We start from the raw sequence: 26147 nt of genomic DNA on the forward strand, positions 1-26147 counted from the left end.
AGATCATACAACTAATGAGGAGGTATTGAATAGAACTGGGGAGAAGAGGAATTTGTGGCACCACTAGACTAGAAGTAGGGATCGGTTGGAAGGACGTGTTCTGAGGCGTCAAGGGATCACCAGTTTAGTATTGGAGGGCAGCGTGGAGCGTAAAAATCGTAGAGGGAGACCAAGAGAGGAACACACTAAGCAGATTCAGAAGGATGTAGGTTGCAGTAGGTACTTCGAGATGAAGAAGCTTGTACAGGATACGGTAGCACGGGGTACAGCATCAAACCAGTCTCTGGACTGAAGACCACAATAGCAACAACAGGAGTAGCCCTCTTGGTTGTTTCCAGTTCATGCTGTCGTTTACCGTCTTGTAAAGTCTTCAGATGACTAAAATGAATTGCAAAATGATTTAGATATCTGTATGGTGCGGAAAGTGGCAATTGACAGTGAATAACGAAAAGTTTAATGAGTACTAAAAGGAATCCGGTAAAATTCTATTACGCGATAAGTCACACAAATCGGAAGGCTGTAAATTCAACTAAATACTTAAGGATTACAGTTACAAATAAAGTAAATTGGAAAGATCACATAGATAATGTTGTGGGTAGAGCAAGAGACTGCAATTCATTGGCAGAACACTTAAAAGGTGGCACAGGTCTACCAAAGAGACTGCTTACATCACGCTTTTCCACCCTGTACTGGAATATTGCTGTACGGTGTGCGATCCGCATCAGGTGGGGTTGACGGATGACATCGAAAAAGTGCAAAGAAGGGCAGCCCGTTTTGTATTACCACGAAATAGAGCAGACAGTGCCACAAACATGATACGTGAACTTAATTAAAACAAAGGCGTTTTCGTTGCGATGGCATTCTCTCATGAAATTTCAATCGCCAGTTTTATCTTCCGATTGCGAAAACATTCTGTGGACACCCACCTACATAGGGAGAAATGATCATCACGATAAAATAAGAAAAATGAGGGCTCGCACAGAAAAATTAAGTGCTGGTTTTTCCCGCGGGCCGTTGGAGAGTGGAACAGTAGAGAGAGAGCTTGAAGGTGGTTCATAGAACCCTTCGCCAGCACTTTATTGTGAATGGCAGAGTAATCACGTAGATGTAGATGCAGATTTATTTGTTGTGAGCTAGACTGTATTTCGGATCCTGTTGTCAACAATAGGTTCTAATATCTTCATAGTGTGGGAGAGAAGCCTGATTGGACGGTAGTTGGTACTTTCAGCTAAAATAATAATAATAGTAATAATAAAAAGATGATATACAAAATGTTTGAATACAATAATAATATAATAATTTGTTTACATCACATGTTGTACAACTTTTTAGCATAGCGTGCTAGACATCAGTTCAGATAAATATAATGTTTCAAAAATATATGTTCAAAAATTTGAGAAGTACATGTGACATACGATTAATTTAAGAGCTATGATAGTAACATACTCTCACTCATCTGACACAACCAAGCAAGCTTACCCCACAAAAACATTGGTCATGCCAGGTGCACACACAGATGAACCGTTAAGCCTTTACAGATAGTGCAATGATCAATTCAAGTGCTAAACCGCACATGCACTGCTTCTATGGGAGCATTAGGAAGTAGCACTCGGTGAGATATGTATGTTTCAAGCGGACGTTGTTCGTAAACATGGGTAAATATAAGGACGTGACAAAATGGCCAAAATTGACTGTCGCGTTTTGCTGTGTCTACCGCCATATGGCGGCGAAGTTGCTGGATTTGTTTGTGTTTCGCGGTGGACCTTTTCACCGTGTCTACAAAAAATGCTGTAATACACGCGGCCACGCAGCAAGACAGCAGAACTGCAACCAGATAGAGATCCTGACTGAGAGGGATCAGAGACGTGAATCAAAATCGCTTTCAAACGCGACGGAAATGAAGATCCATCCCAACCTGTAAGCGATAGAACATTGCGACGAGAACTCCATGGAATGAACATTTGCAGTCAGTCACCTAACAAGAGGCAATTGCCCACAAAGGTATATAAAGCAGTGCTTCTTCAGTGGAGTAGAAATCATCGAACGTCGACAGTAGGTGACTGACGGAATGCTATGTGGTCTGACTATTTACGTTTTTGTCTATATTGAAATGACGCATGTCGTCGAATTCACGGAAAGCCTGTTCAGCTTCCTGTGGTTTCCCAGTTCTAAGCTATAATCAAGCTGTCAGTGCGCGAGTCCGGCCGCAAACTCATGAACGTGTTCAGGACCACACGCGACCAACTCAAAAGTATCTTACGTATGGTCTGTAATTTCTAGAATCCCTTGCCATTTTACAGACTTTTAGGTTTTCTTGCCATTTTATTCTCCAGAAGTTAGCCTTCCAAGTTTTGTATCCAATGAAAGTTCCATTGATGTCTCCTGGCAGCATCCCTCCTAGTTAGTAGCGAAGTAGAGGCTGGTTTTAAACTTCACAAAATACATGAAACCTTGCACACCAGATTCTGTTTTTAAACAGACTTTTTATGAGTCTTGAACTAAGAACAAAAATTTGGCAATAATTTACACTTGTGAGTCTGCAGAGCGCCATATTATCAGCTGCTAGTATATTCTCCGCACGTTGTTTTTATGACTAGACTTTCAGACGAATTCAGTGTTGGACGAAGAGCTCTGTGTGATTATAAAGGCACTGCAGCAGACGAGGTACGTTCGGCACTGTTACTTCCCCATCCCCTCTGACTCCCTCAGGTACTCTAAAGACGATTCAGAAAACGTACCCAGCAGCCACAACACGAAGTTCGTACTGCAACGTCAAGGGGAGGAAGTATCATCGTGCTGCTTACCAGCCTATAGGCCAATCGTGAGAAACGAGCTAGCTGACACCGCAGCAAGGGACACACGCAGTGAGCTTCCCACCTCATTTTGTCATCTCGAGCGATGTTACGTCGTTTCTGTGGAGGTGAATTAGCCGGCCGGAGTGACCGTGCGGTTCTAGGTGCTACAATCTGGAACCGAGCGACCGCTACGGTCGCAGGTTCGAATCCTCCCTCGGGCATGGATGTGTGTGATGTCCTTAGGTTAGTTAGGTTTAATTAGTTCTAAGTTCTAGGCGACTGATGACCTCAGAAGTTAAGTCGCATAGTGCTCAGAGCCATTTGAACAATTTTTGAGGTGAGTTACGTGATAGTGGCAGAATGTGTGTCTGGGCATGCAGAGTAACAAAGTGAGACTGGTGAAGCCTACAGTGTCGGTGCGCCACTACTTGCTTCATTACAGGTATTTTAAATTTTGGCAAGAGGGCAGAATCACTGTTTGACAAGGGTTCTATTTCTGATATTAAAGTGTCTGCTTCTGAACCAGTTTACCACGGGAAATTCAAATATGTTAACAAATATCGTTCTCAGCGATACTTTTTATGAAATATATATACATATATAGATGTTTGTCCACAATTCATGACCACCTGCAACAGCTCATCAACTCTAACAGCGACAGCCGGTCGCTGCCTGAGCAGTAAACCTTCACACTTCCCAGAGGCAGGTGCATCGAGTTTACAAGAGTGGTGTTAGCAGTAATTTGTGTCAATTCTAACGATTGAGTGTTTTGTCTGACAAGTAACCCTCTCTGTCATATTTCCGAGCACAGTTGAACTCGTAAGTCCTGCACTTAAACTCATTTAGTCTGGTGCTAAAGGCAAATTGACTTCTTGTTTTTACATATAAGCGGTTCTCTAGTTTTCTAGTATTAATGTAGTACATGTGTATTACTGAAGAGGTATTTTTAAATGTTCAGAAATGCTACGTCGTTGTGGATGTCGATATAAGCTACACAACTTCTTCCATATCTGTGGGAAGCTCACCCTTGTCAGAAGTAGGAAGAAAATTTCAACAGTCATAAAGATAGCATATAAACCTTACTTTGGAGTAGAGGTAAGAGACCAAGACAGAGAATGGGCACCAAATTTCTGTTGTGCTACATGTTACTGCTAACAGGTAAAGAGAATGTGGCGTTGTTCACTGTGCCCGTGGTGTGGAGAGAGCCCAAGGACCACGTTACTGACTGTTGTTTCCGTCTAACATAAATGCAGGGTTTTGTAAACAAAAAATGGAAGAGGCTCATTGTTTACCCAAATCTGCCTTCAGCGAGAACGGCAGTGCAGCATTCTGACAGCCTTCCAGTACCTTCAAGAGCTCAGTGCCAAATTCGGAGCGACAGTGAAATAAAATAGTACTGAAAAAATCACAGATGATGATCCTTTATATCACTGCACAATTGAGTCATCGACACATTTGTGAACGCAAGCAGATTTAAATGATTTAGTACATGATCTGGGATTAAGTGAACAAAAGGCGCAGCTGCTTGGTTCAAGATTACAAAAATATAATCTACTCTACGAAAGTACTAAAATCAGTGTGTTCAGATACAAAGAACATGCCTTTATTTCCTCTTTTGCGACTGACGGAGCACTGACGTTTTGCCATGACGTTGCTGGCCTAATGAAAGTGCCGAACTACACCTATATTTCACAGGAGTGGAGATTTTCATAGAGGTGTCAAAAACGAGTCTCAAGGGTGTTTTGCTCCATAACGGAAATAAAATATCCTCTTTTCCAGTAGCTTATGCCAGCTTTACCAAACTGAATTACGAATTCGTACAGAGGAAGCTAAATTCATTACAGTATAATAAATGCAAATAGAAAATATGTGCATACTTCAAATTAATTTCTATGGTACTGGGAATGCTACAAGGCTGCACGAAGTATGCCTGTTTTCTTTGCGAGTGGGATAGTCGAGACAGAAATTCTCACTACATGAGAAGAAACAGCTCAGACAGAGATGGAAAGTGGGTGAAAAGAATGTACAACATGCAAGTCTGGTAGCTCCTGAAGATATACTACTTCTACAACTCTACATCAAGCTTGGCCTAATGAAACAATTCGTAAAGGCCATGGATCCGTCTGGCAGTGAGTTTGCATATCTAGCTACCAGATTCCCCCATCTTTCAGCACCAAAAATAAAGGAAGCTGTATTTGTGGTTCCACAAATCAAGTAGCTGCGGAAAGATGCAAATTCTGAAGCACATTTAACTGACAAAGAAAAGAGAGCATGGGACTGTTTCAAGAACGTGTCAGAAAACTGCCTGGGAAGAAGAAGAGATACTAACTACAGAGCAATGGTGAATGACATGATCAAAGAAGATCGAGATCTGGGGTGCAATATGTCTTTAGAGGTACATAGGATGGACTCTGATCTGGACTATTTCACAGAAGTTGTAGTGACATATCGGATGAACATGGCGAAAGATTCCATCAAGACATATCTTTCATAGAAAGGCGTTATGAAGGGAAGTGGGTACCTTCTATGTTAGCAGATTATTGCTGGAATATCATTCGACAGAAGAAAGATTCACAATACGAGAGAAAAAAGTGATATGCATTACAATACAGTGGCTCGTTTTTATGACAATTTTCTGCAATTTCTCACGTCAGATAAATGATACGAGCCGTGTACACAAAGATTGCTATTTTATATGATATATCTCACCCTCCATTAATATGATGAACTTATAACATCATAAAAAAGTGAACCTGTTTATCGAATTTTATGTCATATTTGCTGGACTATATCAGAAACAGAAAAGAGAAATAAAATTGCTATTACTTATAAACATTCCGTGACATAAAAAAACACTAAAAACAGTTTTGAATTCAGCACTCGAGGTACAACTATAATCACAATGTATTTTTTCAGAAATAGAAAAGAAATTTTTTTGTAGAATTGTGATATTTTCTTGATAACTATTCTTCCACTTTTTTGAATAACAGTGATACGAGCATGGTTAAGGTTCTAAGGTTTTGTGTATTGTCAAGCCTCCTGCTTAAATTATTGGGTAAGGTTGGTTTAATGTCCCTCAGAAGTGGCTTGTTAACTCTCTTTTAGTCAGGGATCAAGCCTACTACCATTATCTTAACCACTTTCCACTTTTCACTTTGTATCAATATCTCCTTCATTCTATATTTTGAGAGTGAGTCACAGACCTTTTCGTTTCAGCGTGTTTATCGCCCATATTCCCCAAGATTTACTAGTTCTCATACTGGCCTGGCCTGATTTTATTGGTGGTCTACTAGCCACATCTACCAGGGAATAAATCTTAGCATCCTCTTCAATTAACTATCGTTTTAGATAGTATCTTGTGTGGATATTATTCAGGTTTTCCTGGGAGAAATGACCAGTGTTCAGGGATATGACAGGAACGATCATCCGAACCAAAATGTCTGATAAACATGTGCTGTTAAATTCATACCTTAAGAGATATGGGCACTTCTTTGTTTTCGACATTATGAAACAAATCTCTTCTACTGCAACCGCTACGCTTTCCAAAGTTTGGAAGGAGGTAGTATGGAACAAAAAAAGGAAGAAATATCTAGTGTACATGGGCTCTAAAGTGCATTCCTTAAGAGCTATTGTCACTTGTTCAGTAAAAGAGATGTGTTTCACAGTAGCGAAGATGCTCTTAACGGTTTCAGGACAAGGTCCCTGTTTACTGGACAGTTTTTCATTGTGTTGTTCCATAACACTACCTCTCAAAATCTGGAAAGCTAAGAGCTCGCAGAAGAACAGACTGATTTGACAGTGTCGATCATGAAGAATTGTTGATAGCTCATAAGATACGCATTTTCTAGCCCATGTTCACTAGACTTTATTGCTTCGAATACTTGTTCCAGTCAAGTTCCTGAATACTGACCATTCGTCCTGGAACAATGTGTCTTATAGTTTCATTTAATGCCGACTGAAATACACGAACGAGCATGTAGACACACACAGTCCCATGTACAAGTTTTATTATCCGTTGTAATATATTGGTAAACTCCTAATGTTTGTGTTGCGAGTCTTTCAAGTCTCTCGTAAGTGTGTAGGGAAAAGGTGGGGGAATCACACGCATGTGGGTAATCCCACACAGGCTCATTTAGGCAGTTAGAATGGCGCAAGCTGTTCCCAGTTGGTGCTACACCCTGCCGGCAGGTGTAACAACTACTACGCGGCTTACGCCAGCCACTTTCCAGTGGCATTGTTGGAGCAGTGAAGTATTGTTTACTTTCGGCGTGTCTCATGTAATTTTGGTCAGCTGTATTTTGCAAGGTAAGTCCTACTATAAGTTGCTTTAATGTAATTCGTGTGTATCAACTACTAACCCTAGATGAAACCTTTAATTTAACTGTAGATTTGTCCCACTATTTGAATTAGGTGCTGAGTTATCCTTAGGCTAGTCATCGAACTTACAGTTGGGTAATGCCACGCAGCTGTTGAAGTGCGTGGTATTCCCCTCTTTCATGTTATATTTTCGATACTAACGAGGTGTCTTTTTTTTTTTAATTTCAGACAGGTAGATATTATAAATATGTTCAATAGTAAAGAGTTTTTTTTTATTTCAGATAGGTAGATATTATAAAAGAAAAACCCAGAAAGCAAAATAGACGCAAGAGGAACTTTGCAAGGCTCTTGATGCCATCAAATCTGGAAGAAAATTACGAGAAGTATCAAGAGCTTTCGGGATTCATGAAGCTACTCTGCGAACGAGATTGAACGTAAAAAATACCAAGGGTCCAAAACTTGGAAGAAGCCCAACATTCTCGACAGAACAGGGAAATGAGATTAGGGATCATGTTGTTACAATGGCCAAGCTACTCTATGGCATTACATGCATCCAGCTGCGAAAGATTGCATTTGAGTATGCAGAGGCTAACAACATTGCAAACAATTTTGATAAGTCACCTAGGTTAGCTGGAAAGGATTGGCTAGCTCTATTTTTAAAAAGAAACCCAACTATTAGCATGGGAAAACCTGAGGCAACTAGCGTTAACAGAATACAGGCAATTAATGAAGAGGAGGTTAATGCATATTTTAAAAACTTAGAACATATCATTGAAAAATATAAATTTAAAGAGGGGGGGAGTGTTCAACGTCGATGAAATGGGCATAAATACTGTACAAAAGCCCGAGAGAATTTTGGCTCCTAAAGGTGTTAAACAAATAGGTGGGGCCACATCTTGGGAAAGGGGGGAAAATGTGACTGTGATATGTTGTTTTAGTGCTCCTGGTACCACCAGTTGGACCAATATATGGTTGTTCCGTCAATGGCTGGTCCAGTGAGTCATTATTTTTCAAATGGATCCAACATTTTCAGAACAATGTAAAATCAACTATTGATTACCCTGTGCTGCTGATTTTAGATAATCACAGCAGCCACATTTCACTTGAAATTTTTGAATTTTGTAAAAAACATTCTATTGTCATGGTAAGCATACCTCTACACACTTGTCGCAAGCTTCAACCACTAGATGTTACATTCTTTTCTTCTTTGAAATCAGCATTCAATCGTGAATGTGACATATATATGAAGTCACAGGTGTATCAAAAAATTACACCATATGAGTTAGCAGAACTTTTTAATGAGGCATATATTAAGGTCACTACCATGTACTAAGGGCAGTCAGGGTTTAAGGCAGGTGGGATCTGCTCTTTCAATCCAAATCAGCATGACGACTTACAACAATGTGAGATATTAAGAGATGTTGTCCTTGAAGATGAAGAGGTTCCGAATGCAACAAATGGAAATGAAGTGGTTGCATCTACAAACGAGCCACATATCCCGAAAAGAATCTCCAGCAGAACATGTTCCACTTCCACTGGGCCTAGAAGAGGTCACAACAACATCAACTAAAAGTGCATGTGTCAAGCACATTAGTGTATTTGACATATCCCCTGTCCCAAAACAAAAACAACTTCTTCCTAAGACGAAACAAGCCAAGGGAAAGCCTGAAGGAAAGTCATTGATCCTTACAGCAACTCCAGAGAAAAATAAATTGCTAACAGAGTTATCAATAAAGAAACAAAAAGAAGCCATGAAAAAGGAAGCTGAAGGAAACAAGAAAAGAAATCTTAAGGATAAAGCAGATAAGTGGAGAAATCTGCAACTTAAAAAAGTCTCGAAGAAGAAACAGACATTATATAAAAAGAAACACCACCAAGAAAGTGAAAGTAGCAGCGAGGATGACCTAAATCTGGACTTGCAGAACATTTGTGATGACGATGAAATGGATGATATTGATCCATTGGCGATTTCAGAAGATGTCTGTTTAGTTTGTGGAGGGTTTGGGAAAGATGGAGAACTGTGATATCGATGTATTTCTTGTAGCAGATGGAGTCATGAAGAATGTAGTGGCTGGAACACTCCAAAAGGTTACAAGTGCGATTTTTCCTGTATGAGGAAATGAACTCTTTTCACATCAGTAACAATATAAAAAAACCAAAATTATAAAAGATGTTTGTAGAATTACATTATTTCGTTCTTAAATATACTGTTTACTATTTGTAGTAGCTAATAAGCAAATGAAAATAGCAAGTATTGTACATTTTTATGGTTTGTTTGTTTTGCGTGCTATTACCCAGTATTTTGCGTGTCATTACCCTCAGGGGTGGAGAATACCACACATTTGCACTTTTTTTTTATTTTAATGTTCAAAATTAAGGTACTGTTTATAACTATTTACAGACGATTGGAATATGTGGAGAAATGTCCATTGTATGGTATGTACTTATTTTCGTAGGTTTTAATGACGTAACGAATGGTTCACATCGATTTTACCTTAGGTGCGTGTATTTCCCCCACTCTTCCCTATTCTGCAACTTAAAAAAGTCTCGAAGAATAAACAGACGTTATATAAGAAGAAACACCACCAAGAAAGTGAAAGTAGCAGCGAGGATGACCTAAATCTGGACTTGCAGAACATTTGTGATGACGATGAAATGGATGATATTGATCCATTGGCGATTTCAGAAGATGTCTGTTTGGTTTTTGGAGAGTTTGGGAAAGATGGAGGACTATGGCACCGATGTATTTCTTGCAGCAGATGGAGTCATGAAGAATGTAGTGGTTGGAACACTCCAAAAGGTTACAAGGGCGATCTTTCCTGTATGAGAAAATGAACTCTTTTCACATAAATAAAAATGTAAAAAAACTAAAATTATAAGAGATGTTTGTAGAAATACATTATTTTGTTCTTAAATATAGTTTACTGTTTGTAGTAACGAATAAGCAAATAAAAATAGTAAGTATTGTACATTTTTATGATTTGTCTGTTTTAAGTGTTATTGCCCAGTACTTTGCGTGTCATTACCCTCAGGGGTGGGGAATATCACGCATTTGCACTTTTTTTTATTTTAATGTTCAAAATTAAGGTAATGTTTATAACTATTTACGGACTATTGGAATATGTGGAGAAATGTCCATTGTATGGTATGTACTCATTTTCGCAGGTTTTAATGACGTAACAAATGGTTCGCATTGATTTTTACATAAGTGCGTGTATCTCCCGCACTCTCCCCTACATGTGCATTTGTCCCAAGGAGACTGCTTATCAGGAACTATTTTATTTCCACTAAGCATGTAGTGTCTTCTGTATGTATGCTGATAATCACGCTGTTGAGCTCCAGGAAACCAATAGCATCATCATCATCATCATCATCACCGTCTTGTCACTGTTGCGGCGTAAAGCCATGCTGTGGACATGCCACTAAAACATTCTTGTTTAGTTTGGGATTATGTATCACATGACTTCAGTTATTACCAAGTTACATACGGTGGATGGTGGTCGAGGAGATCAACACACTTCAAACGGCCACAACATGCTCAATAAGAACAGAAAATTGTTATCTGAATTATGGCCATCCTAAATATAACGAGGAGTGCGGGGAATGAATTAATGAATGACTCAATGATTCAGAGTTGGATGCAAATATTCATCTGATGTAGAAGAGCGCGGCGGTAGGTTATAAAACATGACGGGGTTGTGAGAAAAGACTGATGCACAGATAAGAAGCTGGCAAGAAGCACAAGCTCACATTACTACAGGGTGGGGAAGGAATCGGGCGAGCCGTTTCCAAAGGAACCATGCCAGAATTTGCCTATATCGATTTAAGTGAACCACAGGAAACTTAAATGTGGTTGTCTGGACGGCTATATGAACCCTCGTCCCCCTGAATGTGAGTCCAGTGTGCTAACGACAGTCATAAGTGTGATGAGAAGAGATATATTACAAGGTAGCAACATTTGAATTTCAGGCTTCCAAAATTAAAAATAAGTGCATCAATTCATGTGCTCCGTAGGCAGCCAATTTCAGCATCGAACCTATAGAACACCTGGTCCCACACAGCACCCTTTTCAATAAAAGCAATGATGCACAATAGTATTGACATGGCCTTTTGAGAATCTTAAAAACGAAATTTTGGAGTCTTCTTTGGGTATGAATTTTTCTTAAATTAATAAATGATAAATAACTCAAGATAATGCTTCTATACGTGATGTGAATGTCTTACAGCGGCATGTGTATAATGCAGTAATCCGATATAATGTATTGGTCTCTCATGACCAACACGCTACAAGGCCCATACATCACCAAATTAGTAACGTAGGGAAGGAAATAAGGAGGGGAATCAGCATATACAAAATATTCCTGAAGATATTTAAAATACCACAATTTTGCATGGCTCACTTTACAAACCAGCTGCTAGCCAGGGCACGTCATGTGAAGAATCTTGTGGAATATGCTTTGTTGCTTATGTCAGAACATGGCCATAAAAAAGGTTTCATGAATATACCTACATTACAATTTAAGCTGTGTGAACATAAACTGGTTTCAAAATACAACCCCAAGTTCCTTGCTCTTAAAAATGAGAGTATCCATTGATTGACTTAATCAAAATTTACATACATAACAGCGCCATTTATTTATTGAGTCAGGTAATTTTATTTCCCATTTTCAGTTGTCTTCTTATGTCATGCACAGATTTTGATAAAGCAAGCCCATGCTTTGTTATAGTTAAACAGGACCACACAAACAAGCTCTCACTTGAAATATAATACAACCATCCATAGTCATGAGCCCTGATGCAATCGAGCCAATAAAATTAATTTTGGTCCTTCCAGCCACGAAATGCAGAAAGACAGCATTCTTGTATGATAGCTTTGAGAAGAATTTGTTGTTTCCTGTCTCTTTTTAGACTTAACTCTTCAGTTATTTCGCACTATTATATCAGGAGATGTATTTGTGTTTGTAGGGTGAGCACATTATAATACCCCAGAGTTGAGCTGCTGCTACTGTGACAGAATGTGGGATCCATACATCATACAAAAATAGTTGTATGTACATATAGAATGTAATGGGTATAAGTGCAGAGATTTTTGTATGTGGTACCTTAGTATCAACACACATCAGTGTTGGTTGGTTGGTTTGGGGAAGGAGACCAGACAGCGTGGTCATCGGTCTCATCAGATTAGGGAAGGATGGGGAAGGAAGTCGGCCGTGCCCTTTCAGAGGAACCATCCCGGCATTTGCCTGAAGTGATTTAGGGAAATCACAAAAAACCTAAATCAGGATGGCCGGACGCGGGATTGAACCGTCGTCCTTCCGAATGCGAGTCCAGTGTCTAACCACTGTGCCACCTCGCTCGCTACACATCAGTGTGTTGTTTATTTTTTCTCTGGGTTGAACAGTATTACCACAAACATGTCACAAAGTTTCTGATCTAATGTTTGCTGCACGACCGTAGCTAAAGCTCTAAGTGGACTACTACTCTCAGTATAGACTAGCAGCACCCACATGTCCACAGCTCAACACTTGCACAGCTGCCCATAGGGAAAGTGAACAATAATGGCTTGCTTGTGCCACATGTATGTCGAGGTACTACCCTACCTAAAAACATAGAAGTTGAAACAGTTGTAGTTATCAGTCTGCAAATGATGTAAAAACAGATCTAATGTTGTTCAGCACACTGTTGAGGAAGCAATGTGACCTACGATGTGCAAATACCCATACTTAACTCGTCTAGCATTTGAGAATGAGAGCACTTAAATACTTGCAACAAACTCCACACTCGATTTCAAACATTTATAATACTTTTTCTTGCTGACGATCCAACTCCACTCTCGATTTCAAACATTTATAATACTTTGTCTTGATGACGATCCTCACAAAATGATGAAACGAAAAACGCTTATAGCTTAATACATTTTCGCTGTTCATACAGTAAAACTGACACATGAAGCTTTTTTTTTAATTCATTACTTCTTTAGTACTAACTGCTTTCTTCACATGTTTTCCAGACGGTATTCAAATTTACCACTGAATGTACTTGAAAAATAGTAACATTGTATGACACACACTTCAGGAGATATGATGTCATCAACACTGAGATGCATAAAAAACTCCAACATCATGCATGACGTTTTAAATTTTTACGTTTTACTACTAAGTCTATTCGCAAAATGTTTCGCAGACAGTATCCAAATATACCACTCATTGTATTCGCAAATTTGTATTATTGTACAGTGCATAGTTCAGGTAATATGACACCACAAATCTAGAGCTGCACGAAAACAAAATCGCACAGGGCAATTCGCTAGAGATACATGTGAAATAAGTGTACAAATACGTGTGAAATATGTTAAATATATGTGATATGTATTTGACATGCGCGCACGGGACAAAGCCATGAGTAAAAAGCTCATCCTAAACTTATGGAACGATTTTAACCAAATTTGGTACACATATAACTTACGATTTGGGAAGAAATACTGTGGTGGTAACAACAACCAGCCTTCTGTCGGGGCGAGCGTGATAACGTGGGGAGAGAAGGGGGAGCAGCAGATGGGCAGACAACGAGAAGGAAGGAGATGTGAAGAGTTAGGGGGAAGGAGGAATAGACAGAGAGAGGGAAGGAGGAAATGAACAGAGAAAGGAAAGAGGAGGAAATGAACAGAAACAGGGGGAGGAAGAGATATGCAGAGGAAGGAGGAGGAGGAGGAGGAGATGAACCGACAGAGAGGGAAAGGGAAACTGACAGAGAAAGGGAAGAGGAGGAGATGGACAGAGAAAGGAAAAAAAGGGGATGAACTGTTAAAGGCGGGAGGAGGTGACAGACAGAAAGAGAGGGTGGAAGATACTGATGGCGAGAGGGGAGGGGAGGAAGGAGGAGGAGGAGGAGATGAACCGACAGAGAGGGAAGAGGAAACTGACAGAGAAAGGGAAGACTAGGAGATAGACAGAGAAAAGAAAGCAGAGGAGATGAACTGTTAAAAGTGGGAGGAGGTGACTGACAGAAAGAGGAGGAAGAAAATTCTGACGGGGAGAGGGGAGAGGAGGAGATGGACAAAGAGAGAGGTGAGATGGAGATGGAATTTGAGTGGGATGAAGGAGACTGACAGAAGGGGGAGGTGCAGATGGACAGAGGGGGAGGAACAAATTGACAGAGAGAGGGGAGAGAAAGAGGTGGACATAAGAGTGAGGCAGGAGGAGATGGATAGATGGGGGACAGAGAGGAAAAGATGGTCTAACAGAAGACTGGAATAAATAAATAACTTGGCAATGCCAGGAGCTCAGTTACTACGGATACAATTTCAGGCTCACTACTTACCCTCTGAAGCACTCCCCAAGATGGCGCCAACTTATATTCAGTGCCCTGAAAACGAAAATATCCACATTAAGTTTCTACACTGGTGAAACAGTATATGCTTTGGCGGTTGCAAATGTTATTAATAAGCAAATACCACAAAATCTAGTAATCATCTATTTTCCTTTGCTACATGTACAATTGAGTTAATACAAAGCTTAAGGCAACACGTAGCATGTAGACGGTGCCCGATAAGTAGAGACGAATATGAAATTGCTATAGAACACACAAAATTTATTGAAAATGTATTTTTTTTTTTTTTACAAACGCATTAAGTAACTTCCCTATTTATATGAAAAATTATATCCTCCATATGACCAAGCATTCCGCGCGGCAACGAGCAACGCGTTCGTTGAATTTCTCGATGACGCGTTCGCAAACATCTCGTGGGATGCCGTTAACAACCCTTTTGATTTCATCCTTCAGTTGCTATGTTGTTTGCGGTTTGTTCGCGTACACTTTTGATTTCACAAATCCGCACAAAAAGGTCACAAGGCATAAGATCGCACATCTGGCAGGCTATTTCTGGTTGCCAGACAGAGATAATTTTTTGAGGAAACTTATCATAAAGCAGGACAATAGATTCACGGGATGTGTGACATGTCGCACCATCTTCCTGAAACCAAACATCGTCGTTTTCATCAATAAGAGGGAGAAACCCATCAGAAAGCATGTTTCGGTAACGGTGGCCGTTCACAGTGACGGCAACTCCCTCATCATTTTCAAAGAAGTACAGGCCGATAACTCCTCCTGCCCAGAACCCACACCACACAGTCGTGCGTTGTGGATGCGTCTCGTCTTCCACAGTCACTCGCGGATTTTCGTTACTTCAAATTCTGCAGTTCTGCTTATCGACGTATCTACGGAAGTGGAAGTGTGCGTCATCTGAGAAAATTATTTCTGTGAAGTTCTCGTTCTCCGCTTGTCGAGCCAAGTCCCATTAAGCAAATCGATGTCTCTTTCCAGGATATGCAGGCTTCAAGTCTTGCTTAAGTTGAATCTTGTACGCCTGCGTTTCCAGATCTTTTGAAAGGGTTTCATACAGTGAACATGGTGACAAATTCAATTGCTGAACTCGTCGGTAAACACATTTCCTGAGCCGTACGGTGACATTTTCACGCACGACAGCAATGTTTTCCTGTCGTTGAACAGCACACGGTCGTCCTGTTTTCTTATCGTGTGAAACGGAACCTTTGGTCTCAAACTTACGGGTCAACTTCCGAATAGATGATTCGATTGGAGCAGCACTACGTCCGAGTGTGACACGCAATTCACTAACGGTGGCCGTGGGACTTTCACTGTTTTAGTAATACCTTTTTATCACTTGGGTAAGTTGCTCAGTAGTCATCTGTTCCAGGACGAAAACAAACATCAAAGAACAACACAAAAGCTATTAGGTTTTTAATGGGAAGGTGCTTTGGGGGTAAAGAGGATAGCAACAACACGTCCATCTCGGCTTGACATCGACACGAACTGATATCGGAAGGCAGATGTGGGTGCAATCTTGCAACTACACTGCGCATAAAAGGGTATCAGTTATACGAAACTCCCTAAATGTCTCCCATTGCGACGCGTAAAACCAGAGCTCCGAAGGTCACGTGAGTTGTAAGGTGGATTAATTACGTCACATTGGCACCAAATTCCACCACAATTCTGCCCAACGCCATCGTGGAGGTGGCACACAGTACGAAGGTTGTCGCACTCCATTTTACCCACAATTCATCCCTTCTTTTGAGACTGGTCACAATTCTGCCTCTGTCAAATTCCGGCATTTGCTCAATGTTCTGGAAGTTTCTCCCTCTCACAGTATGCATAAAGCGATGTTCCCGCAAATGACCAGCACTCAGACCTGATTTTCGAACGAGTTACTGGCTGCGCTGCACATTGATCACCTATCTCTAAAAAAGCCCAATTAATATGTTGATCACCCTCTCTCCAAAAAGCTCAGTAATATTGAGATCTTGTGATTGTGGTGGCCAGGGGACGTGCGACATTTCATCCTCGTGCTCACAGAACCAGTCCTGACAATGCCAGCTGTGCAAACATGGACACTGTCGCCTTGGATTAGAAAAACGCCATTAGAGAACAAATATTGCGCATTGGGATGGACCTGAACAGCCAGAAAATCCTTGGCAGTAATGCGAGAATGCAGAGTAATCTTGGGGTCCACGGAATAACACGATGTGGCTGCCCGAATAATCACCAGACCCATGCTTCACTATTGGGACGAAAACACAGCCATTGCGTCATAGTTCAGGTTTTGTGGCTTCGTCGTTACGTCTTCCTGTTAACCGCATTTGCATCACTGATCAGTGGTTTTGCAGTTCCAACGTGCCCTGCAGCTCCCGCCTATGGAGCAGCCTCCGTGTTGTTTTGGGGCTGGCAGGGATCGTGAGTGGAATGTTCAGTTCTGCAGCGACTTTTGCAGCTCTCGTCCTCTAATTTTACGTCACAATTCTCTTCACGACTTTGTGGCACAATCACTCGACACACACCATCGTCCGCGCTGTGGCTTAGTGGATGAAGTTTCTCTGCTTTCCCAGTATGCGTATATATCTTCTGTAGGGTACCTCTTGAAACACTCCATCTGCGTTGGTTATGGAAGCACCCATCACACGACCACCGACATTCTGCCTACGCTCGAATTCTCTTAGCGCCGACATAACGCTCTCTCACCTACACAGAACACGATTGACTCCTGCGACCCGTTGAAGACATTCCACAGGCACCGCTCGTGGTCGAATACAACGGCGCAACCTGCGTGCTCGGCTATCGTCTGCATTTGTGTTCGAGCATACATTTGTCGCTGTGTTCCCCAATTTCTGTACAATCCCTGTATGAGTCAATGATGCCGCTAACTGTAGGTTACACTTAAAGTAATCTTCAACTGGGATAGTAATAAATTTACTTACATGTCGACTTAAGATGCTGCTGTTGTGACAAGCTGCAAAGAAGAACAAAAAACAGACTGGTTAGAATGAGAATTTGTTCGGGGAAATCCGAGATCAATGTGTTATCAAAATCCTAGAAATGTTGCATTATTGTTAGCGTTATTCTTAATAACAGAATGTTGTGAAGCGCGTGTTTTGAACGATAATTTTAACTTAGTTTCACACTTTCACTTCCATTAAATGCTAAACTTGGGACACAGCCGATTTTGGGGAACTGATTTATATTTTTGCACATGGTTATTAACATGAAGTTTTACAGTTATTTCAAAAATATCTCTAAATTCTAAACTGTTTCGTTTGTTCTTGAATGTTTAGCCTGTGCATTGAACACATTTTTGCGCGTCCCCAGACAACAGTAACAAATAAACTACGTATTATGAATTTCTTTTACCTGTGCGTCAGCGAATAATAGCACCTACAAACACAGACACTTCAATTCCTTAACGAAGGACTGTCATTCTCTTTCTCAGAACTTGCAGGCAGAATGAACACAGCAGTAAACAGGGGAGATTATTGCTCAGCAGCCGCAGAACAACTCCAGTACTGGACACGGAGTTTTGCGAGAGCATGGGTGACGAGAAGAGTTACTGGCAGTGAACTAATCTTACAGGGAACATTTTTCGCCAAGTGGGAGTTTTTCGCGTGGGAAAATGAGCTTGTTACTTGAGGGCAACGGAAATCACAAATGACTAATCATATCCGTAGTATTAAAAATCAGAGCTGGTCAGACAAAACAAGGACACACCATAGATGAGATCTTGCAGAAATGTAGCTCAGAGACAAGACCCTTACTTACAGATTCTTTTGTTCCTATGCCTGATGTGAGAAAATTTCACGAAAACCTTGACAGAAATTGTGGGATTGGAGCAAATTTATTTCTGGGACAACACGTCCATCTTAAAAATGATAAGGAATGCGGTCTTTGAATAACAGTGCAGCGTCTCACAGCGAAAGTCAAATACTTGCCCAAGACGTGGAATGTATCTTTTCTCTCGCTCTCTCCCTCTCTCTCTCTCTCTCTCTCTCTCTCTCTCTCTCTCTCTCTCTCCCTCACACACACACACACACACACACACACACACACACACACACACACACAATCCCTCTCACACACACACACACTTCCTTTTTCTTTTAAAAAAATCTTTCATTGTGTCTTTGTACTCTTATTAGATTAACGTGCACTGTTCTGTATCTTTGTTCTTCCATCCAGATATATCTGTGCTTTTGTAATCTTAATTCTCCACTTCACACGGTAGAGTGGCCTCTTTTAGACTGTAGAGGCTCGGTTCTTTTTCAGCCATCGAAACTGGCGAGGAGATAGTGAGTTAGCGGGTTCCCAATCACAAAATACAATTACAGTCGACAGTCGTCGGTACTGATAATCAGGAATTCTAGGTGGATTGGTGAACTGAAAATGCTGTTTATACATTCGTTCATTAAAAATAAAAAGCCTCAAATAATAAAATATCGCCAGCTGATATTTACTGCGATCTCTCCAAGGCGTTTGACTGAGTAGATGATTTTATGTGCTGCACCAGTCCGTACATACATTCCTTTACTGAGGCAAATAACCCTCTTAGAAAATGAGGTGAAGAAATCCGGCATCTTATCTATGAAATTTGTTATCTGTTACGGCTTTTTCAGCAATAAGAAAGAAGGAGCAGATGCTATTGTTGGTTGTGAAAACCGGAGGCATAAGCTCATTACGCCGTGATATGTTTCTGTTGTATGATTATCAAAAACAGTGCCACGAGCCTCCATTTCGAGAGACAAAGAGGAAAGTTTAGGACTTTAATCTGAGACTTTAGCGATCAGGAACTTTATACTACCGACTTTCCTTCTCTTGCCTGCCAAATTCTGGTGGTAAAAAGTTTTTCCCCACACTAGCCAACATACAGAGAAATTTTAGTATGAATCACTGTGGAATTAAAGGCAATGGATAAATAGTCGCTGGGAAGAACAGGCAGTGTACGCAGGTTGATGGCATACGACGAACTATCTACCACCTTATGATTCCTATGTAGGATCAAGACCCAAATTTGCAATAACAAACTAATCTTTCATGCGAAGCCAAGACCTGAGGTTATGTTGCAATGGTCCTCGATCTGCCAAAACGTCGTTGCTACGACAAAAGCAATTGCAACGAAAACTTCAAAAATGGCTGGTTCAAATGGCTCTGAGCACTATGGGACGTAACTTCTGAGGTCCTCAGTCCCCTAGAACTTAGAACTACTTAAACCTAACTAATCTAAGGACATTACACACTTCTATGCCCGAGGCAGGAATCGAACCGGCGACCGTAGCGGTCGCGCGGTTCCAGATTGAAGCGCCTAGAACCACTCGGCCACCAAGGCCGGCTACTCCCAAGTGACAACATCCTACCTCAGATTTAACCACAGGAAGTTTTGCCAACAGCTGTGTCGAATCAATATGGGCCCTTACCCCTGCTCTGACTATGGGTCCGATGAAGACGCCAACTGTATTTTGCCCCGTTATCTCCGAAGAGATCGTAGGACCAAAACTTGCTGCAGATGTCGTCGAGAAACGTGCTCCCAAAGAGTCAGAAAAACTTACTACTGGGGAACGGTATAACCATACACGAGTACAGAGGCACCTTACAGAACATGAAACAAACATATAGACAAACTTTTAGCTACATAAATTAACAAGTGATTAACGTGTCATAAAATTATCGTACTATCCTATGAGGCATTTATATAATAATTACTTTATCTGCAGCTATCGGGTTAAATTAGTTCAATATTACATAATATTATTTTGTAGGAATGTCATTTGGCACGTTAAATTGCTGTTTACTTACTTGTTTGATGTGCGACCAGTTTCACTTAAAAACCAGTACCACACACAGAATTTTACGAACTCTAAGAGTTACATATAAAAATATACAATAAAAATACAATGTCAAGGGTATAAGATTTATAACTAAAGTTACTTCAAATTGATGTATATTTCTTGCTGTTAACAGAAAGCTGAGCTGTTTAATGGTCCTCGACGGAAACTGGTCACACAGAAAACTGACAACAGCGTAATGTCTTACATGATATCATTCTTGCAATTTATAATGGCTGTAGAACACCATCCAGAATAAAACCTATTATTTGCCTCCAGAGGCGCACTTCATATGCACTGCATAAAACAGGAGGTGTCCGACTAATGGGTTATGTACGGAGACCACTAAATTAAAAACATTATCTGTCTGGGCGGAAACTGGTATACATTTTGTTTTGTGCCTCAAAAATTTAGAACAGGAAAGTTTCGGTTCTAGCGAGGAGCTGTCGCATACAGTAAGTTTGCTTATATTTAAAACTGTTTCGAAATAAAACTATGGCGCAGTCCGAAAAAAAAAATTTAGACTCAGCGGACCACTGTAACATTTACAATTACGTCGCTACTTGTCTTTAAGGGGAACATTCTGCTATGTAGCTGACACAAACCTGTATGGGTTACAGCTTCGCTAAAATGTGAGCACATTTATGCGCTGCGTCAGCTGTGAGCCACACAAAGCACACTCCCTATTCTTCTCACCGGAAACTGGTATTTATTCCGTGTACAAAACATGGTACCTATCGCATTTGGAAGACCACAGCATTACGTAGGGCCATTGTGTTACACGCCTGCAACAGAGCGATGGGAATTACCCACCTTCAGTTCCTAGGGCTAGGAAAACATTTAAGAGTGGAAATCAAACGTGGACATTTTACTAAACTCCCTAGTTATCTTAAATTCAAAAAAATCGTATTGGGGCAATTGAGAGATTTATACCAAATAAATTAACAAATGACGGAGCTGATCCTACTTGGTACACAAAACGGGTTAGAACAGTGTTGTAGAAACAACGAAACAAATATGCCAAATTTAAACAGACGCAAAATCCCCAAGGTTGGCGGTTTTTTACAGAAGCTCGAAATTTAGCACGGACTTCAATGTGAAATGCTTATAACAGTTCCCACAACGAAACTTTGTCTCGAAACCTGGCAGAAAACCCAAAGAGATCCTGGTCGTATGTGAAGTATGTTAGCGGCAAGAAACAATCAATGCCTTCTTTGCGCGATAGGAATGGAGATACGATCAAAGACAGTGCTGCTAAAGCAGAGTTACTAAACACAGCCTTCGGAAATGCCTTCACAAAAGATGACGAAGTAAATATTCCAGAATTCGAATCGGGAACAGCTGCCAACATGAGTAACGTAGAAGTAAATATCCTCGGAGTAGTGAAGGGCCGCGCGGGATTAGCCGAGCGGTCTCAAGCGCTGCAGTCATGGACTGTGCGGCTGATCCCGGCGGAACTTAAATCACTTAATAGAAGCAAGTCTTCTCATCCAGACTATATACCAATTACGTTCCTTTCGGAGTATGCTGATGCATTAGTTCCATACTTAACAATGATATACAACCGTTCGCTCAACGAAAGATCTGTACCCAAAGACTTGAAAGTTGCACAGGTCACACCAATATTCAAGAAAGGTAGTAGGCGTAATCCACTAAATTACAGGATAATATCGTTAACGTCGATATGCACCAGGATTTTGGAACATATATTGTGTTCGAACATTATGAATTACCTCGAAGAAAACGCTCTATTGACACACAGTCACCATGAGTTTAGAAAACATTCTTCCTGTCAAACACAACTAGCTCTTTATTCACATGAAGTGTTGACTGCTATTGACATTGATTTCGTATTTCTGGATTTCCGGAAGGCTTTTGACTCGGTACCACACAAGCGGTTCGTAGTGAAATTGCGTGCTAATGGATTATCGACTCAGTTATGTGACTGGATTTGTGATTTCCTGTCAGAGAGGTCACAGTTCGTAGTAATTGACGGAAAGTCATCGAGTAAAACAGATGTGATTTCTGGCGTTCCATAAGGTAGTGTTATAGGCCCCTTGCTGTTCCTTATCTATATAAACGATTTGGGAGAAAAAAATGGTTCAAATGGCTCTGAGCACTATGGGACTTAACTGCTGAGGTCATCAGTCCCCTACAACTTAAAACTACTTAAACCTAACTAACCTAGGCGTAGCGGTCGCGCGGTTCCAGACTGTAGCGCCTAGAACCGCTCGGCCACTCCGACCGGCGATTTGGGAGACAATCTGAGCAGCCGTCTTCGGTTGTTTGCAGATGACGCTGTCATTTATCGACTAATAAAGTCATTAGAAGATCAAAATAAACAGCAAAACGATTTAGAAAAGATATCTGAATGGTGCGAATAGTGGCAGTTGAGCTTAAATAACGAAAAGTGTGAGGTCATCAACATGAGTGCTAAAGGGAACTCGTTAAACTTCGGTTACACAATAAATCAGTGTAACCTAAAAGCCGTAAATTCAACAACATACCTAGGTATTACAATTACGAACAACTTAAATTGGAAGGAACACATAGAAAATGTTGTGGGGGAGGCTAACCAAATACGGCGTTTTATTGGCAGGACACTTAGAAAATGTAACAGACCTACTAAGGAGACTGCTTACACTACACTTGTCCGTCCTCTTTTAGAATACTGCTGCGCTGTGTGGGATTCTTACCAGATAGGACTGACGGAGTACATCGAAAAAGTTCAAAGAAAGGCAGCACGTTTTGTATTATCGCGAAATATGGAAGAGGGTGCCACAGAAATGATACAGGATTTGTTCTGGACATCATTAAAAGAAAGGCGTTGCGACGGAATCTTCTCATGAAATTCCAATCATAAACTTTCTCCTCTGAATGCGAAAATATTTTGTTGACGCCAACCTACATAGGGAGGAACGATCACCACGATAAAATAAGGGAAATCTGAGCTCGTACGGAAAGACATAGGTGTTCATTCTTTCCGTGCACTATACGAGATTGGAATAATAGAGAACTGTGAAGGTGGTTCGATGAACCCTCTGCCAGGCACTTAAATGTGATTTACAGACTATCCATGTAGATGTAGATGTAGGTGTAGGTGTAGATGAAATGGAAAATGGGATGAATACGTTGGGTTTGAGGCCTGTACGTACGTAAGCATCCTGTCTGATCATCTGCATCCATTCAAGTCCATTGTGCATTCCAGCGGATTTGGGCAATTCCAGTAGTAAACACTTCCAATGGCCACTAAACTCCCCAGACATGAACATTATTGAGCATATGCCTTGACACGTGCTGTTTACGAGAGATCTCCACCCCCTCGAACTCTTACGGATTTATGGACAGCCCTGCAGGATTCATGGTGTCAGTTCCCTACAGCACTACTTCATATATTAGTCAAGTCCATGCCACGTCGTGTTGCGGCACTTCTGCATTATCGTTGAGGCCGTACATGATATTAGGCGGTGTACCAGTTTCTTAGTCTCTTCAGTCTAGTATGTTTGGAAGTGCAATAGTAGGAAGCTTTAACACACTACTCACCTCGACGAACAAACTCTGCTAGCTCAGCGAGAAAATACAGAATCACTGCACTTGAAGTGCAAGAGCGCGGTCTGCTGCGATCCGATTGTCTTTTCACAGGCTGAGCGAAGTAACCATGGTTTCTACCTGGCATTGTTGCCTGCGATCGGAATCCACACAGGAGTGCTTTGACAACGGATGCGTGGCTTCGCCAGCTGTCATAAAGCACTGAAAGTAGAACAACCGTGTTCTTAACCCATTAAATAAACGCTATTAGAGGGAAGAGAAATGATTTTTTTAGTCTTTTGCAGTTTGAGATGGATTTCTCTGTTCGATGAATTCTGTTGCATTAGAATGTTGAATGAATGCGGTTGATTTTTCTACCAGCTACGTACTGCTCTTAAAATTACGCTCTTAATGTTATAACGCCAGAATTTAATACTGGAAATTGTAGCGATTGCATACACGGTGGTGTTATCGTTAGCTACATAGCAACTGTTCTACTGGCATTAAGTAATGGTTTCTACATCTGTACCCACAGTTATGTCAGGCAAGCTACTGTGCCGTATTTTGTCGAGAGTACAAAGTATATGAGGATCGTTTCCCCTTCTGTCCCACATGCAGATGGTGAGTGCGAAATGCGACTTTCGGTGCGCCTAGAACGTTATCGTCAATCCGGCGGTGAGTATTTCATGTACAAGGAAGAAACGGGACTTGCGGCTCTGCTTGGGGCATCTGCTATCGCGGTTGCGAGACGAAGCCTTTCCGTAATGCGAAAAAATGTCTGTGCCGCACCTCTGACTGGAGATCGTTGAGCAAAATGGCGACGCTGAGCGCTGACTGAACACTGCAGTGAGGAATCGTCGAATTATCCTTTGAATCTCGGCTCTCTTTCTCTGTGTTATATTCATTCGGTTAGTTAAGATTCTCAGAATGTGCATAATCGGCTGTACACAAAGCATCTTTCCTACCGATGGTATTGCTGGTAAAGAACAGAATATGCATACAATTAGGCTTGGAAGATACATCGAGTGTGTGTCAAAGAAGTAAACTAGATAACATCCAGTACAGTGGAATTATCTTTTCTTTACATAAAACACTGGACAGAAATTCTTTTTTTCATGCAGTCGTAATCGTCTTAGTTCTTTCCTGAAGGTAATACTGCTCTCTAATTTCTGTCGTGTTTCTAAGGCGTTAGTGGGTAACATGCGTGTGAAACTCGTCCCAGAACCCGCGAGGGGCTGACCTGGCGGCCACGGCAGGCTGGTACGTCCACCACGTCTGCGCTGAGGCTGCTTCTGCCTGTCTGGTGCCACGTGGAGGGGCGGCGCCACAGGGGGGCCCGTCGACCACGGCTCCAGCGAACAGCAGGCGTCCCAGGGAACTGTGGAGGAGGAGGACTCGTGACGGCATTTATAAAAGAAAATCACGTGTATGAAAAATGTTTGTGAGAAATGACTACGTCAAACAATTACTTTCCACTTACTCTGAAACGGGATAGCACCAATGGTGTCTACCTAGAATGGGACAGATAGTGAGATGCGACTTAACATTAAGTGGGTGACGTCTAATTGCTGAACTCATGAGCAGCCGTTCTCTGTCGTGAAAATACTACCAGGCAAGCTGCAGTGCAGCACTTGGCGGAGGGTACTTCTTAACGAAACTTATCCCTACTTTTCCAACTCCTGTCTTGAAAGGAGCGAGGAAACATAATTTTTTGCCGTGTTTTTTAAATACTACTTCACTACCTTCTCTGCCCGTTTGGTACAAATTTTGCAGCTGATTTTAAACTAATTTCCCTATGAATTACAAATCTGAAATTTTAAACATACCTCAGAACTGGATGACAATGCAGTACAAACTCGCTTTCTTGACCGCTGTGTGACGAACGGTACTTTGTTTACTACAGCTACTTCGCGATTAGCTGGGGGCTTCAAACTTCCAGCAGAGATCGGAACTGCGTGAGTGTGTAACGTACACTCCCTTTGTGTCTGGTGTGTGGTGCAGGGTACTTCGTGTAACGATGCCATCGCACACATTTCTTGCTCCAGCAGCGAATGGCTCACAGCAAGGAAAGACTCTGTGTGACCTCGAATCTTCTAATTTTACCTTCCCCGTCTTTTCGCGAGACATGTGTAGGAGCAAGCAGTATATTTGTTTGTCAGACGAAGATAAACCGAAGTAAATCTGAAAGTTATCAAAATCTAACGTCGTAATCACATCAAAATGGTTCAAATAGATTGGACAAGACCAAAAACCAAAAAATAATTAATTAAATTAAGATAGTTTTATATACCACAATTTAACGCAGACTAAAATGTATAAAGTAATTTCTCCTATCCCCATATAGATT

The 26147-nt window shown here is 41.1% G+C and overlaps 1 protein-coding gene across 1 annotated transcript in view; it reads right to left on the reverse strand.

Moving 5' to 3' along the window:
• Positions 1 to 9842: 9842 nt before the first annotated feature.
• Positions 9843 to 26147, reverse strand: part of LOC126416819 (uncharacterized) — a 63858-nt gene continuing 47553 nt past the window's right edge. Inside the window, exon 5 of the mRNA XM_050084703.1 lies at positions 9843 to 9950. Coding sequence (XP_049940660.1) covers positions 9843 to 9950 — 108 coding nt within the window. The remainder of the gene's footprint in view (positions 9951 to 26147) is intronic.

Source organism: Schistocerca serialis, chromosome 8 (assembly GCF_023864345.2).
Source record: "Schistocerca serialis cubense isolate TAMUIC-IGC-003099 chromosome 8, iqSchSeri2.2, whole genome shotgun sequence".
NCBI classification, from domain to species: domain Eukaryota; kingdom Metazoa; phylum Arthropoda; class Insecta; order Orthoptera; family Acrididae; genus Schistocerca; species Schistocerca serialis.